This window comes from Symphalangus syndactylus, chromosome 9, assembly GCF_028878055.3.
Source record: "Symphalangus syndactylus isolate Jambi chromosome 9, NHGRI_mSymSyn1-v2.1_pri, whole genome shotgun sequence".
NCBI lineage: Eukaryota > Metazoa > Chordata > Mammalia > Primates > Hylobatidae > Symphalangus > Symphalangus syndactylus.
The window spans coordinates 36,399,914-36,418,388 of record NC_072431.2 but is presented as its reverse complement, the minus strand read 5'-3'; the positions used below and the strand labels follow the sequence as shown (position 1 = coordinate 36,418,388).

General features: G+C 34.3%; 1 protein-coding gene across 3 annotated transcripts in view; it reads right to left on the bottom strand.

The window, feature by feature from the left end:
• Positions 1–18,475, bottom strand: part of SLC38A11 (solute carrier family 38 member 11) — a 59,855-nt gene that overhangs the window by 33,150 nt on the left and 8,230 nt on the right. For 2 of the 3 annotated variants that reach the window (XM_055291940.2, XM_063609455.1), the window contains 4 exons: positions 16,788–16,922; positions 15,762–15,827; positions 10,671–10,777; positions 8,576–8,655 (listed from right to left, as the gene is read on the bottom strand). In XM_055291940.2, the coding sequence (XP_055147915.1) occupies positions 8,576–8,655; positions 10,671–10,777; positions 15,762–15,827; positions 16,788–16,922 (388 nt within the window). Of the gene's footprint in view, positions 1–8,575; positions 8,656–10,670; positions 10,778–15,761; positions 15,828–16,787; positions 16,923–17,474; positions 17,551–18,475 lie in introns of those variants that run through there. The other variant, XM_055291941.2, reaches the window with a different exon arrangement.

Below are 18,475 nucleotides of genomic sequence, written 5' to 3'. Positions count from 1 at the left end.
TGATCTTTAGAATGTGTTCACAATTTACTCCTTATATTCTTATCCTATTGTTTCAAAGGACAAAGTATCTTAGCTCCTCTCCAAGATCACCCTAACTGTATCCTAAAGTCTAGCCTTTCATCATCTCATGGAGGACTTTGGGTTCTAAGTTTTGGCTTAGTCTATGTCACATGTTCAATATATCCCATGATAAAGATGGTATTTTTTTAGAGCTCTTACTCTCTCAAGGCATTGTTTTGCCATGTTACTTTCATTCATAGATGTTCTTCATAAAAGAAGAAGAGAAGGGCATAGGAGGGCAAAATAGGAGGAAGGATATTCCAAATTCACTTTCCTATCACTCACTTACATCTTAATTTTCTCTAACCTGGCTTCCTGCCATACCATTTGATTGAAATTCCCATCACTGAAGTGGACATATATAGTTTGCACCCTGCAATGGCTACTCCCCCTTCTGCTGGCATCACTGTCCTTTGGGACACCCTTTTCCCCATTTTTATTTCAAGGGCTTTAGTTGGGTTCATCCTATCCTTAGATCCAGGTGTGGGCATGTAACCTAAAGGCAAACAACTCAATATAGGCCATGATGATAGGGTCTGTAATCATCATACACCTTTGTTACAGCCAATCAGAACTAATTCTGTGAGTGAGGTTGGAGGTACCTTAAAAGAGAAAATTTTCTCTTTCTGTGGACTTGAACTTGAATTGATATAGGTTGAGATTGCTGCTACCATCTTGTCAGGGAGAAAAGCTTTCAGAAACTAGAGCCAAAACAGGAAGCATAGGCAAGAGATGGTAAAAGAGAGACGATGTCTGATTACATTAATTGAGCTCTTAAATCCAAGCATACCTAATAATAGGACTAACCTTGAACTTACAGTTACGGGAGTAAATTCTCTTTTGCTTCAACCAGTTAAGGTTCTGTGCTTCTTTACATTTGCAACATAAAGGATGATCATTTATACATCATCAAAAAATTCAGTGGCTCCTCATCAAAAAGTTAGAAGGATCTCAATTTAACAACCAAACATTACAAGTAAAAGAACTAAAGAACCAAGAGAAAACCCAAAAGCTAGCAGAAGACAAGGAATAACCAAAATCAGAGCTGAACTGAAGGATTTGAGACACAAAAAACATTCAAAAGATCAATGAATCCAGGAGCTGTTTTTTTTGAAAATTCAAAAACAGCCAGCTAGACTAATAAAGATGAAAAGCGAGAAGATCCAAATAAATACAATTAAAAATGACAAGGGGAATATTACCACCGACCCCACAGAAATACAAATAACAATCAGAGAATATTATGAACACCTCCATGCACATAAACTAGAAACTCTAGAAGAAACGGATAAATTCCTGGATACATACACCCTTCCAAGACTGAACCAAGAAGAAATTGAATCCCTGAAGAGACCAATAATGAGCTCTGAAATGGAATCAATAATAAATAGCCTACCAACCAAAATAAGCCCAGAACGAGAGCGATTCACGGCTGAATTCCACCAGATGTACAAAGAAGAGCTGGTACATTCCTGCTGAAGCTGTTCCAAAAAATTGAGGGGGAGGGACTCCTCCCTAACTCATTCTATGAGGCCAACATCATCCTGATGCCAAAATCTGGCAGAGGAACAACATCAACAAAAAAAACTTCAGGCCAATATCTTTGGTGAACATCAATGCAAAAATACTCAACAAAATATTGACAAACCAAATCCAGTAGCACATCAAAATGCTTATCCACCACAATCAAGTAGGCTTTATCCCTGGGATGCAAGGTTGGTTCAATATATGCAAATCAGTAAATGTGATTCATCGCATAAAAAGAACTAAAGACAAAACGATATGATTATCTCAATAAATGCCACAAAGGCTTTTGATAAAATTCAACACCCCTTCACGTTAAAAACTCTCAATAAACTAGGAATTGAAGGAAAGTACCTCAAAATAATAAAAGCCATCTGTGACTAAACCACAGCCAACATCATACTAAATGGGCAAAAGCTGGAAGCATTCCACTTGAAAACCAGCATAAGACAAGGATGCCCTGGCTCACCACTCCTATTCAACATAGTACCGGAAGTCCTGGCCAGAGCAATCAGGCAAGAGAAAGAAATAAAGGGCATGCAAATAGGTAGAGAGGAAGTCAAACTATCCCTATTTGCAAATGACATGATCCTATATCTAGAAAACCCCATAGTCTCAGCCAAAAAAGATAAGCTGATAAACAACTTCAGCAAAGCTTCAGGATACAAAATCAATGTATAAAAATCACTAGCACTCCTATAAACCAACAACAGTCAAGCAGAGTGCCAAATCAGGAAGGCAATCCCACTCACAATTGCCACACACAAAAAATACCTAGGAATACAGCTAAGCAGGGAGGTGAAAGATCCCTACAATGAGAGCAACAAAATACTGATCCCCCAACCAAAAAAAAAAAAAAAAATCCGAGATGACACAAACAAACGGAAAAAAAATTCCAGACTTATGGATAGGAAGAATCAATATCGTTAAAATGGCCACACTGCCCAATTTACAGATTCAATGTTATTCTTATTAAACTACCAATGACATTCTTCACAGAACTAGCAAAAACTATTTTAAAATTCACATGGGACCAAAAAAAAGCCTGAATAGCCAAGGCAATCCTAGGCAAAAAGAACAAAACCAGAGGCATCACGCTACCCAACTTCAAACTACACTAAAGGGCTACCGTAAGCAAAACAGCATGGTTCTGATACAAAAACAAACACATAGATCAATGGAACAGAATAAAAAGCCCGGAATTAGGGCTGCACAGCTACAACTATCTGATCTTTGACAAATCTGACAAAAACAAGCAATGGTGAAAGGACTCCTTATTCAATAAATGATGCCAGGATAACTAGCTCGCCAAATGCAGAAGATTGAAACTGGACCCCTTCCTTACACCATATACAAAAATTAACTCAAGATGGATTAAAGACTTAAATGTAAAACTCAAAACTATAAAATCCCTGGAAGACAACCTAGGCAATATCATTCTGGACATAGGAATGGGCAAATATTTCATGACGAAAATGCCAAAGGCAATTGCAACAAAAGCAAAAATTGACAAATAGGATCTACTCGACCTAAAGAGCATCTGCACAGCAAAAGAAACAATCAACAAAGTGAACAGACAACCTACAGAATAGGAATAAATTTCTGCAAACTATGCATCTGACAAAGGTCTAATATATAGCATCTTATAAGGAACTTAAACAAATTTATAAGAAAAAGATAAACCATTAAAAAGTAGGCAAAGGACAGGAACACTCTTCAAAAGACATACATGTGACCAACATTCATATGAAAAAAAGCTCAGCATCAATGATCATTAGAGAAATGCGAATCAAAACCACAATGACATATCATCTCACACCAGTCACAATGGCTATTATTAAAACAATCAAAAAATGACAGCTGCTGGCAAGATTGCAGAGAAAAAGTAACACTTATACACCATTGGTGGGAGTGTAAATTAGTTCAACCATTGTGGAAGACGGTGTGGTGATTCCTCAAAGATCTGAAAAACAGAGCTACCATTTGACCCAGCAAACCCATCACTGAGTATATACCAAAGGAATATAAATGGTTTTATCATAAAAACATGTAAATGCATTATGTTCATTGCAGCACTAGTCACAATAGCAAAGACATGGAATCAACCTAAATGTCCATTAATGGCAGACTGGATAAAGAAAATGTGGTACATGTACACCATGGAATACTTTGCAGCCATAAAAAAGATCATGTCCTCTGCAGGAACATGGATTGAGCTGGAGAGGCCATTATCCTTAGCAAACTAATGCAGGAAAAGAAAAGTAAAGAACACATATTCTCGCATATAAGTGGGAGCTAAAAGATCACAACACATGGACACAGATCGGGGAACAACACACACTGAGACCTATCAGAGGGTGGAAGTTGGGAGAAAGAAGATCAGGAAAGGTAACTAATGGGTACTAGGCTTAATACTTAGGTGATGAAATAATTGGTACAACAAACCCCCATGATACAAGTTTGCTTATATAACAAACCTGCACATGTACCCCTGAACTTAAAATAAAAATTCAGTGGCTAATATTTGTCAGAATGAATCATTTCTTTCCTTAAATATGTAGCCTTCCTCTGTCTTTACCCATTTTTAAAAATCCTTTTCTTAACTCCCTCTAGTTCTTCTTTATGTGTAGCATAAAACTGCAGAATTCAGGGTTTGAATGTATAAGGGTTAAGGAAAGTATTGTGCATTGAGATCCTTGGGGAAGACACATTTTATATGTATAAATGCCTAAAGTATGGACTCACTTTTTGGAATTTTGTTTAGAATACCACATGATTAAGATGCTGTAAGAAAGATGTCATATGAGGGGAAAATAGTTGTAAATTTGGACTGCAAGTTATAATTTCCATTCAGAATGTAAAGAATTGAATATTAATAAGGCATTAAATGAAAGTTTTTTTTAACAGTGATAATGCCTCTGACTCTAGTTAGAAAAAAATTGGGAGAACTGTTATTGCATTTTTATACTAGCACACTTTCTGAAAACCAATTAAATTTCCTTGCCACCTCAGTTTTTAGAAAGCAAAAGGTTAGAAAATACCATAAAACTGAACATAATTTCCAAAAAACCTGAAAGTCATTGGACTGTGAGATATCTGAAATCGTATCAAAAAGCAGAATTTATGGCCCTATGAGTTATGGAAAAGTAAATTGAATTGTGTTTTATTTTTAAAACATAACCACTAAAATGGTGTTTCCATAGTAACAAGGTCAATACCAGTAGCCATTACAGACCTTCCCCTTTTCTGATAGTGGGTTTAAAGATCTTTTTCAAACACCACTTTAAAAGACCTATGAAAAAACCACAGGTTTTCTGATCATTCATCTGAACCGAAAATGAAGAAAACCACACATGGAGTATTGAATTTCTCATGTTTTATGGATTACAAGCATTCATCGCTGTCATTTTCAGAAAGAAGCCTGCCTGACTAGCTACCATGCCAACTCCTGAACTTGGGATTTGCTTAGCCTGATTGTAAATCAGGACGAACAGAAGTTGTTTGCAGTAGTATTCAAACAGACATAAAAGGTGGCACAGTATTAAAAAACATACTTCTTTAACATCTAAATATTGAAAGAGTTAAGTAAATAATCCTTGCTATTAAATTTCAAAGGCTCAGATAAAATATTGTATCGCTACTAGAGGAAGGTCAGACAGATGTAGGCCACATTTTGTTGACAACAGAACTAAATAGCTATTTGGCCATAAAAATCAGTTCATTGAGCCCCACCAGGAAGTGGACTGCCCTTCCTTTTTTCTCTATATCAAGGTACACTGCATATATGATAGTCATTTGTATAGCTTTGTCTTCTTCACTAAACTGCGAGCCCCTTGAAAGCAGAGATATTTTATTTCTCTATGTATTCATGACAGTATTTCACATGACATTTTGTACATAAAAAATACTGAAAAAAACAAGCGGAGAATGCATTATGAAAAATGATCACAAAACAGTAACTAAAATAACACAAAATCTCTGGTTTAATTTTAGAAACAATGTGTCAGTTAAAAATATGTACTCATGATTCTAATCTCTTTAAACCAAGAGGCTTTAGAATATTTGTTCATAGAATCTCCAGTGGCGAAATAATGAATCCAATTGCCTGGCCCCTAGATCAATTCCTTCAGAATCTCTACAGGTGGGGCTCTGGCATCAGTATTTTCTAAAGTTACTCAGATGATTCTTATGTGAATCAAGTGTTGAGAATCATTGCTTTACACTGTTCTCCCGTGGTGCAACTGAGGATTAATTTACTTCCTACTTTAGCTATGTTTCCCCCTCAATATTGCCTCATAATACTATATTTAGCAAACCTATAAGAACTTTTATTACAACCCAGTGATTTTTTTCCCTGTAAATACTTTTTATAATAAAAATTGTCAATTAAAACAGTTTGGTCTTATACAATTAAAACTTTTAGCCCAAATTATCATTTATAGTATTCTGTTTAATATACTTATTAGCTTTCTGTTACTGTGAATTCAGCTTTAAAAACCAGAGCTGAATACAGTACCAACATAAGAGACACTAAATAAATATCAGTAGAATCAGTATAAATATCAGTAGAATTAAGTATATGTTTTTGTGCTTTTATACATACTTTTCCCTGAGTCTGTAATACATACAGACTCATACCCTCTATGTATCTGGAAAAATGGCAATTCATCTTTTAAAACACACAGATCATATTTTTCTTCCGCCAGGAAACATTCCCTGATGGGGATAGATCATTAAGCACCCGTTACTTTGGCACTGTCTCTGCTTCCCTTTCATGCTTCTGCGTTGCACTTATCACACCTTGTACTGTCATTGATTTTTCTTCCTTTTTTTTTTTTTTTGGTTTTAAAATAAGCCCTTTCTCCATTGTTGATTGTGAATAATTGGCAGCAGGTGCTAATTCAGGCCTCTCTGCTTTTTCTCTCAGGGCACAACACAATCACTGGAAACAATAGAAACTCAGTCAGTGTTTACTAAAGTGAATAAATAAATGGCCATATTGAAGTAAAACAGGTGCATTTCAAAACCACTAATGTAGGCCAGGCATGGTGGCTCACACCTGTTAATCCCAGCACTTTGGGGGGCTGAGGCAGGAGGATTGTTTGAGGTCAGGGGTTTGAGGCTGGCCTGGGCAACATAGTGAGATTCCATCTCTACAAAAATATAAAAGAAATAATTGGCCAGGTGTGGCACATGCCTGCAGACCCAGCTACACAGGAGGATGAGGCAGGAGGACTGCTTGAGCCCAGGAGTTCAACCTGCAGTGAGCTATGATTGCACCATTGCACTCCAATCTGGGTGACAGAATGAGACCCTGTCTCTAAAAAAAAAGTAGAAACAAAACAAAAAAACACTAATGCTATGAATTGAATTGTGTCCCTCCAAATTTATATGTTGAAGCCTTAACTCACTGTGCTGGCATTTGGAGTTGAGGCCTTTGGGAGACTTTGAGAGATAATTAGGGTTAGATAAATGCATGAGGGAAGGTGGAGCCCTCACTATGGGACTGGTGCCCTTATAAGAAGAGACATCTGAGATCTTGTGTCTCTCTCTGCCATGTGAGGACACAGCAGGAAGACTGCCCTCAACAAGGCAGTAAGACGGCCCTCACCAGAACCCTATCATGCTGGCACCCAGATCTCTGACTTCCAGCCTCCAGAACTATGAGAAAATACATTTCTGTCATTTAACAATACTCGGTTTATGTTTTTTTGTTATGACATTCTGAGATGACCAATACAACTGTGAATCAGGATTAAATTATTTGAAGAAAAAAATAATATAAACATTACAGATATTTATGTTTTCTCTCCTTTATTTCAATCCTTTAAAAATAGGCGTTTGCTTTTTCAAAGAAAAGGCTATATCAAATGCACTTAGACTGGATATTTAATAGATATTTCATGCTTTTCCCCCAATTAGCTTCAGGCCTTTTTTTTTTTTTTTTGGTATTTTCCTGATAAACTAAGAAGCCGATCAGTGGAAAATGAATTAATTTTGCAGAGCAACAATTAATCAATGAGAAAACATAAATTACCTTGGCCACTGCATTAACAATTAGGGCTATTCATTAGGTTTCCTTTTATGTTTTTTCTTACAGATGCCATTCATTAAAAACCCAGTATTCCTTGCATTGTGCTAAATATTACATCTTAAATTAATTTTCCTTTGCCTCTTTAGAGAAAACATTTAAGGTACCCTGGAAACTCCTTAATGTATTATTTGTTTATTCAACTAATATTTATTGTGAATTGTGGAAATCCAATTCAGTGTTTAAAGCCAATCTAACCTGGATTCATTCTAGCATTTTCTTGGGACTGTGACTATAAACTGCCCAGTCCATATCTGGAGAATCTACTGTATAAGCAAAGCATACAAACAGTGTAGTTTAGATTGACAATACACACACTTTTAAATTGCATGAATGAGTAACATTTTTAAAATTGGGGGAACTAATACCAATTTGTCAACATTTTACCTCACCAAATAATAACATTAAAAAGAAACAAACACCACTGTCAGTTTTTATCTTTAGTTCACAAATGATGGAGTATTTTAACACAAAATAATTAAGGAAAATAATCAGAAGAGAATAAAGGGTGGTTTTAAAGTGTTCACATTTTGTTTAATGGATAAAAACATCCACTATGTCCCTTATTCTTCTTATTTCAGTCTAAACTAGTGAAACTTTGTTCCTCTTTTCAACTATTCAAAAGTCCTTTCTTATTCTAATTCTAATTCTTTTTTATTCTAATTCTTTTGGCCCTTAAAATAGTAAGTAAACCTGGTTTAATTCTATCAGCCTTGTAGGGTCCAAATAAAAAAAATGCACGTTTACTGACCTGTAATTATTTTATCTCATTTTGTCAAATACCAAAGATAAATGATGTTTCTGATACCATGGTTACTTTATATTTCTGCATTTATGCCATCTAAATATCTATGTGAAGGCTATAAACCAAAGACTAACAAATACAACAACAAAACTTACATGTGTGGACTCAGTGAAATTGCCCTTGCCATTACAATTCCAAGAATCAGAGTTGTTAAACCTGTAGAGATGAGGGAGACCTGTAAAAGAAAATACAAGGATATTGCCAGTTTAGGACAGAAATTATTTTATTTAAAATGTGAAGTCTTTCTCATTTTTAATTGGGTAAACTTACATATAGATTTTTTTGCCTAATTCTTTAGTAGGTTATTCTTGCAGCTCGGTGTTGATAATCTCAAGCAGGTAACTTCTTATCAGATCAGTCTTGGTTCCCCGCACCCACCCCAAGTAGGTGAGCAAGTATTATATATGACTGTCATCACCATGCAATATGGCTTTAAAAATTTTTAGTGGTTCCTGCATGGAATACAAAACTGGTGATTTTAGCTTATGAAAGTAAAAGTGAAATTCTGTTTCGTTTTTTCTTCAAGTCCTATTTTAGTGTTGACATGTACTTTTTTACTATCTATAATTGCTGCTTCTACTTGTCTTACTTACTCTCTTCCTTCCAACACCGCACACATACCTCCCCCTCCCTTTTTTTTTTGAGGAGGGGTACCTCAGCTTTTTCCTCTCTGCTCTCCAGCTCTACTTTTCCTAGCTGGTTTTGCCCTTTGGTCTGTGTTTCTAGGCCTGTTTTGCTTCATGTTCTGTCATTATGTTGACTGGTTAAAATATAAACTGGTCTGTGTGTGTCTGTGCCCCGTGCACTCATTATGCTAGGTTTGTGTGTCTAGTCTTAATTTTTTTTAAATGAATAAGCACATTATGGATCCTTTCTCTGATAAGAAAAAATAAATATAAAACTGCTTGTATTTTATGTGAGTCTCATTAACCTTGTTTTCTGAGTTGTTAATTTTTAACTGAAAGAAGTTTCTATTATGAATTGGCTTATCTTCTGAGGAAGAGAGAGATTAAACAACAACCCTAAGGTCACACAGCTGGAATGTGGCAGAGAGGGAACTCGAATACAAGCAGCCTGACTCCAGATTAGGGCTCCTAACCACTCTGCTTTGCTCATGGAGCGATTTATTTAGATATCTCAATATGACACTTTTAAGGGGTATTTAGGAAAAAATGCTCAGGTATTAATAATATGACAGAATGTTAATAGCCTTCCTTTTATGAATGCCTCACTCTCTGCTCAGAAGGTAACATTTATGTGTACACTGAATATGTGAAATGGAAAATCAATCATTTTATATAATTCACAGAAAAACATGTTTTGATACAGTCTTGTTTGCTTCTGGATGACTATTAGGGATGGTCAGAATACTTTGAAATATTATGTCTACCCTCAGCTCTACCTGGAAGGATGAACTTCATAACTGGATACACAACATCAAACATCACAGTGAAAAGTAAAATTCAGTCAAATGTTGGATTTTTCAAAATAGAATATAAAAATATTATATAAATAACTCTTTTAAAAAATATCTTGTCAGAATGTTTGGCATTATGTAGACATAGTACCAATAATATTTTGGGTAAAATGCAAATATTCCTTGAGAGTAAGTGCAAATGAGCATCTGTAGTAAACTGAATAATTATTTAATTGTTTTCATTAGAAGAGTTCAGTATTTCTCTTTAGTAATACAAATCATAAATATTGGCAAAATTCTCAAAAATTAACCAATCAACACATTGAAAATTAAATTCACTGGATGAAAAATAAGCACAATAGACACTGTAATTTACAAATAAATATATTTTAAGCCATTGAAGTGATTCATTGTTACTTCTTAATTTTAAATTGTTTAAACTACCTACACAAAAGATGGAACACTTTTCCAATAAATTAGATTTGCTTTAAATATAGTTCTTTATATTTTCTAAATTTAAAATGTGCTGTCTGACATCAAGGTATCTACCTTAAAAAGGAAAAAGGAAGAATATATTTAGTTAATACTCATCAACTATTTAATCATCGGTTCTCACAAACTAATGATTCAAACACAGTTCACTCTAGCATAACCATTAAGTAAACTAGAAGAAACTAAAGATGAATACTGTAATTAAGAACTTTGCCAAGTAGACAGTAGATTATGCAGGCAACAAGGTACATTTCTATGCCCATTTAAAATGTAAAAATTACCTTTCCAAGCTTTGCTATATTTCGGTACAAGGATAAAGGCAGAGTAAAGGTAACTGTGGAAAGTCCAATAATGAAGTGGCGACCAATAAACACGTTTTCAGGATCAACTAAAACACAATAAATATTATTAAATGTTACAGGTATAAGTAACACATTGGTGACACACTGAATAGCCCAGCATTTAATTATAAAAATTACTTAAATATAAATACTACCTCAATTACAATAATTTCGAGTTAATACTCTCCATAAAAACATGTAAAAATAAAAATAAATCACAAAAATACAAATACGAAAAAACTTCAGGATGACTTATACTTCAAATGATGTTATAATATTTCACATTGAAATTATTTTACTAGCCTCCTTGACAGTTTTCATGCTTCTGCCTTCTTTTGTCTTCTTAGAGTATACTCTTAACCCAGAAACTATAGAATTCCTTTTCTAAGGTAAAAAACATTATGTCATTCCCTGCCCAAAACTCTTTAATGACAAAATCCTTCAGGTAGAAAGTAAGCTATAGGAGGATGATGCATTTTCTAAGGTTTTTTTTTTTTTTTTCTATATGCAAGAGACTTGGACAGTAATACTCTAACAAAATTTCAAAAATAAAGATTTAGATTAAAATATTTAATATATTTCTATACTTTTGTCAAGAAAAAAGTGGTTTCCCTGGATGGCAGAAGCAACATATTGGATAGGGAAGAAGTCACAGGGAAGCTGCTGCAACTGGTAGACACTGCAGATTCTTGGCTATGGTCAAATACAAATAGAAAATTATATATATATATATATATATATATCATATATAATTATATGTTGTATGTATAATCACATATAAACAGAAGTTTTAAACATGAAATGAAACATACCAGGATTTACATATTTTAAAAGCTCTGCTAATTAAAATAGTCACTTAAGGAGCTATATATCTATTTCAATGAAGACACTATTGTTTAAATTTTTAGCTCATATTAAATTTCACTCAGAGATCATGTCGTTATATTGTTACAATGTCTTCAGTGGTACCAAGCCGTTGTGCATCAATTTCTGCATAGTCTAAAGTCTATAAAGATCCAGTCTTAAATAAGTGAATGATTGTGGTAAGAAAATAAAAGCTATTATCCTAAACAATGACACTAATTTTCTTAGATGGCTAATAAACTTACAAGAAAATTTCAAGAAAGAAATTTCAAAATGACATGAATTTTTACCACGTATATGTATTATATATATGATTATTAGATTATTAGTATTTTCTATATATGTAGTATATATGTATATGGTGTGTATATATGTGTATGTGTGTATATATATTATATATGGAATATTTAATTATTAATATTAATGGACTAGTTGAAATCAGCCATAACTAAATAGTCATTATAAAATTAAGAATTAAAACAACAAAACAGGAAAGTCAATTCCAAAATCCCTGAACTCACTATTTACATATTTGTGGTGAACATAATTTGAACCAAATTATTTGTGTATCTATTTCTATTTACCCTTTAAACCTTTTGCTTCACTGGGAAGTTGCTAAGGGCTAGATAAACGCTGACACAGAGTGCTATGATCAACAGGTAGGAGCTTAATAACTGAGGATCCCATATGCATAAAGGACATTTTTCACTAATGCTCTAATGAGATCTATTACCTATACGGATCTATCAAAAATGCACTCAAGTATGCATTTTAAATGTTTAAACAACAGTAACGAAAGGTGAAAATTGAAATTTTTGAAAATAAAATTTTTGAAAAAATTTAAAAGCATGTAAACATATTATTTTTTATACCAACATTTCTTGTTACTTTGACTTATATCAAGAGCCAAGGTTTTGGCTACCAGAGAAAAGTATAAGCATTTGCCTACTTGTCAATTTAAGACATTAGTGATATATTTCAGAATAAAAATAGAGCTTTGGTAAGAATTTTATAGTGTCTACTTCTAAAAATACTCTGGCATAATATTATGCCTCACAAGATATACAAATAGAGTGAACATTATGAACTGTCACACCCCAAAATGGTGAAGATGCTGTAAGAATAAAGTTGTGTTCTTTGCCATATGACCTACATTTTTAAAAGTCATTTTTGATTATTACAAAATTGATAACCAGGAAGAGGGCTTCAAAGGACCATTAGCCTTTTCTGTAATATTTTATGAAGAGTGTTATTCATACATTGTTCGTATAATTAAAAGTCAATAAAAATTAAGAATCAAAATGTTTCTATCAAGGAAAGGTAAATTAATTGTGGTCACTCTAACTGTACAGTAGGTACTGTACAGAATGCTGAACTTCCATTAAAGTATATATATATATTTATGTTTTGATATGAGAATATGTTCTTAAAATATTACTAAGAGAAAGAAGCATGTTATAGAACAAGATGTACAATGTTATATTATTCTTATGAATATCTGAAATTACATGTATTCTTAAAACTCTGAAAGCATACATTAAAAAGGAAAAAGGAAGGAAGGAAGGAAGAGGAAAAACAGGAGGGGGTTGAAAGGATGGTTTCCACCTGGTTGTCTCAAGAGGAGGAGATTATTAGTATTTTCTATTTTCTCCATTTTGGTTGTCTGTGTTTTCTAATATTTTTCAAATAAATCAGTGCTACTTTTCGAATAGGAAAATACAGTAATAAAATATATTTTTAAATTAGTAATCTTCTTTTGAAAAACCTTGGAGGCCAGGTGAGATGGCTCATGCCTATAATCCCAACACTTTGGGAGGCTGAGGTGGGCAGATTGAGCTCAGGAGCTGGAGACAAGCCTGGACAACATGGCAAAACCCTATCTCTACAAAACCGGGTGTGGTGGTGTGCACCTGTAATCCCAGCTACTTGTGAGGCTGGGGTGGGAGGATCACCTGAGCCTGGGAGGTCAGGACTGCAGTGAGCCAATTATGCCACTGCACTCTAGCCTGGGTGACAGACTGAGACCCTGTCTCAAAAAAAAAAAAAAAAAAAAAAAAAAAAAGAGAGAAAAGAGAGAAGGAAAGAAAAACCCTTAAGAAAAACCTTGAAAAATAACAAACAAAAATCCCATGGATCTCATGATTAAAAGATAACTGCAGTTTATATGTAAACGTATTTCTTTCTTATTTTTTCTTACTTGTATATGCAAATAGAAAATTTACATAACCTAGATTATGTTGTATGTCTTGTATTATATTGTGACCACTTTCCCTTAGCATTCTACCCACTCATGTGGCCTCAGCTTATGCATTCATGCTTTGGGGTTTGGGGGCTGGTACAGAAGCTACAGACAGTTCAGGGTAACAATAATAATGGCTAATAGTACTGGGTAAGTCTACTGTGTGCCAGGAACTACCTGTCTCACCTCTTTTGCTTCACACAACTATTCTATGAAGCAGATGATATTCTGATTCATAATTTAGAGATGAGGAAACTGGAACTCGGAGAGGACAACTAACCTTCTCAAGGTCACAAAGCTGGTCATTAGTGAATCTGTGATTTGATAGCTATGTCTCCATGATTTCAAGTTCCACTAAACCCTATGTGAGGAATAGGTGTACTTTCTAGCTCTAGGTTTTGTTTCATTTTCTTTTGTATGTCTCTAGAATGAGTGATTCAAGCACTAAGAGGAAAGGTGTTTTTGCATCAATCTCCTCAACTGTAATAGCAACCATAGAGAGTCTCACAATGAAATGGGGATTATGTAGTTTGGATGAGAAGGTCTTCAAAGCAAAAAGACACATGATCTCTGAATTATTCTAAAAACCATGACATAGTGAAAAGTTGAACAGGGAGTGGAGTTGTAGCAATATGTTGAAAAGATCTGCTTGAGAATGTTCACACTGGCTTTTTGTAATTACCCTAAACTGGAAATGACACAAATGTCCCTGAACTGGGTGATATATACACTATTGTACATCCATAAAATGAAATGCTTCTCAGAAATAATTTGTTAAAAAGGGAAAACTACTGATATATCAAAAGACACAGCTGAACCTCAAATGCACCTTTCTAAACAAAAGAAGCCAGACTCAAAAAAGCTACATATGGTATGATGTCATTTACCTAGCATTCTGAAAAAAGCAAAACTGTAGGGAGAGAAATCTCATCAGGAGGTTGGAAGAGGGAGCTGGAGATTAGGGTTTGACTACAAAGGGAAATGGGGAAAACTGGAGAGAGCGATGGAATTGTTCTGCATTATTTTTATTATTTTTAGAGACAGAATCTATGTGGCTCACACTCCTGGGCTCCAGCAATCCTTCTGCTTCAGTCTCTGGAGTAGCTGGGACTACAGGCACATGCTACTGTGCCTGGCTTGTCATTCTGTATTTTGATTGCAGCCGTGCTTATATGACTCTATGCCTTTGTCAAAACTCACAGAATATAGTGTTTTTTTTTTTTTTTTTTTTGAGACAGGGTCTCACTCTGTTGCCCAACCTGCAGGGCAGTGGCACGATCACACTCACTGCAGCCTCCACTTCCTGGGCTTAAGTGATCCTCCCACCTCAGCCTCCCAAGTAGCTGGGACCACAGGTGTAGGCACCATGTCCTGCTAATGTTTGTACTTTTTGTAGAGACGAGGTTTCACTATGTTGCCCAGGCTAGTCTTGAACTCCTGAGCTTAAGTGATCCACCCTCCTCTGCCTCCCAAAGTGCTGGGATTATAGGCGTGAGCCACCATGCCTGGCCACAGAATATAGATTTTAAAGGATTAGTTTTACTCTATTAAATTATACCTTAACACAAATAATGGGGAAAATAGTCTGCTTGCTTATTTAAGAAATCACATAGTTTAAATAGTACATGAAAAAATGTTAGCCCAGAGAGCTGGTGATATGAACCATAAAAAATTTAAAATATAAAGTATTCTAAGTATATAAATAGTAACAACACTTTTTCAAACAGCTAAATAAGAACTAAATTATGTGTAAAAGTAGATCAAAACTTTAAGATCAGAATGGATCATGGAAATTGTGAGATACCTGAAGTAATCCAATAATTTCACTTTCAAATTTTTTATTTATAAATTATTATGAACCATGTTAACTATAAATAACTATATAAAATAAATATATTTAAATCCTTACAATTTTTATTTTGACTTACCTCCTGGGATTCTTTGAAAAACTTTGCTCAAAGTATCTCCAGCTATTATATTGTAACTTATCATTGCTAAAAACATAATTAAAATAAGAGTCATCAATAAGCCATCTCATATTTCATCCTAAATATTTTGAAAGCAATCAGTTATTACTTCCCAAATATTGGAATAATCCTACTGCTTTCAAATGTATATTATGATTATTAATTTGGACAACTTTAAAGATAACTGGACAACAGATCTATGGTACAGTATCAATTTGTATTAAAAAAAGATTTTCTCTTTACAAGTTGATTCATCTCAGAATACCTTTAAGTAGCAAGTTTTGGTAGTTATTAAAAATGCAATTGATTTTGTTGTTAAAGTTCAGTTTCCAAACCCCTTTTCAGGAACACATGTACTGCATAAAGTGAGGAATAATAATAGAAAAATTTGAAGACACTAATATATCCCCTCCATTAAAAAAGTAAGACTTTTTTGGGAAATATATTCTTAGCCTTCTGTGGAGACATATGGAACTAGTGGTTTGAACAATAGCTTCCATAGTACTGATTTTTAAAAATGAAGTCAATTTGGCCATTGGTGAATATTAACATTTCATTTTTTAAGAAGTGTTAGGTGACATTCTCACCATTATGGTATAAACTTTAAATAGCACATTGGCCTGCTACATGACTTCCACAAATCCTTTGCTTTTTTTTTTTTTTTTTAAAGTATTAAGCCTTACAAGAAATGTATTATTTCTCTTATTCACTCTTTATTCTAGGTCATTCAATTTTTAACCAAGTACAGAAAGCCCAAACATTAACCCAGTGAAAATAACTCTCATTTTATTTAAAAGAAATAGTCAGAAAATAAATCAAAAGGACCAGAATATAAGGAAGAAAATGGTTAAAGAAGTAAACATTTAATTTGGGAAAGATTTCAACTGTTATAGTGATATTCTTTAATGACTATTAAAAGTATTTTATTCAGAAATGACCATATGCTTATGCACTTAATTGCAATATTTATCTTCACAGTCAACTTACCTGTAAAAGGATACAAAAACTGAAGAACAGAGAGGAGCAGATACCCTGGAAAGCCAAAGGTTTTATTGACCAAAGACTGGTAGGTGTCTGTTCCAGAGAGGGCCCCTCCTTTTATCAATAAAACAAGGGAAAAGTCTGTGGCAAGAACATCAATTAAATGTCAGATTACATGTAATACAAATATTTTTCATGTTTTAACTTAATTACCATCGAAAAAAAGGGAAACTTTAAATAAGCATTTAATTTAATGCTGCAGTATTAGCAGAGCCAGACTAACTTTCTTTTCATAAAACATTACCTTTTATTAAACAGTAATGTTTCCAGTTACATATTTTTCAATCAAGATGCAAATATATACTTAACATACCCATGCAAAGAACAGGACAGAAAAGAAAACAGACTCGAGTCAAACTGCCAGTGTTCCATTTTACTTTCCTGATGTAACCAATGTAGCAAATATTATCAGGTTGAGGCTCAATTGTCAAGGAATAGGATGTAGGTAATCAAATATTTCATAGTATTCAATGTGTGAAGATTGAGAATTAAAGGTGTGGTAGCATTTAGAAAACAATACATTTAGGAGAGTCAGAGCATTTGTTTTATAATATAATAAAATTAGTAACTTTATTTTATAGTTATTATGATTAAGAAAGAGACACTCTATGAAATTTTGCTGTTGAAATTTACATTTTTGGCCAGCACAGTGGCTCACGCCTGTAATCCCAGCACTTTGGGAGGCCAAGGTGGGCATATCTCGAGGTCAGGAGATCGAGGCCATCCTGGCCAACGTGGTGAAACCCCGTCTCTACTAAAAATACAAAAATTAGGCAGGTGTGGTAGCACACACTTGTAGTCCCAGCTACTTGGGAGGCTAAGGCAGGAGAATCGCTCGAATCCAAGAGGCAGAAGCTGCAGTGAGCCGAGATTCTGCCACTTCACTCCAGCCTGACAATACAGCGAGACTCCATCTCAAAAAAAAAAAAAAAAAAATTTACATTTTAAGAAACTTCGATTGAAGTTAAAGATAGATATATACAGAAATTATATAATGAAAAGTCAGTCTCCCTCATTGTTTTCATTTAACTCATTGTTTTTTATAGAAAGACACTGCAGTTGTATTTGGTACACAGCTACGCACAATGTGAGATACTTGTTCTCTTTTTTCTCTTTCTCAATTTTATCCATTAATTAATATGGAAATGCATTAAAATGCAAGCCATTGCAATATGGTTTCCCCTTGATTCCCTCCCATGTCAGTGAAACTTCTTTCAACAAGATCATCAGTGATCTTCAAGTTGATAAATCCAATTGATACCTCCTAGATCTTACTCTTATTTGCTCTTTTGGAACACTGTTTTTCATTGTTGTTGATCATTCCTTTTTTTTCTCAACCATTCTCCTTTGGCCTTTGTGACATCTCTTTCTTGTGGTTTTCTTCCTACTTTTTTGGTCATTTATACTCAATTTTTCACCAGTTTCTTTTACTCCACTCAAGTCCTGGATGCTTGGACTTTTTTTTCTCACTTTTTTTTTTTTTTTTTTTTTGAGATGGAGTCTTGCTCTATTGCCCAGACTGGAGTGCAGTGGTGCCATCCTGGCTCATTGCAACCTCCGCCTCCCAGGTTCAAACAATTTTCCTGCCTCAGCTTCCTGACCAGCTGGGATTGCGGGTGCCCACCACCACGCCT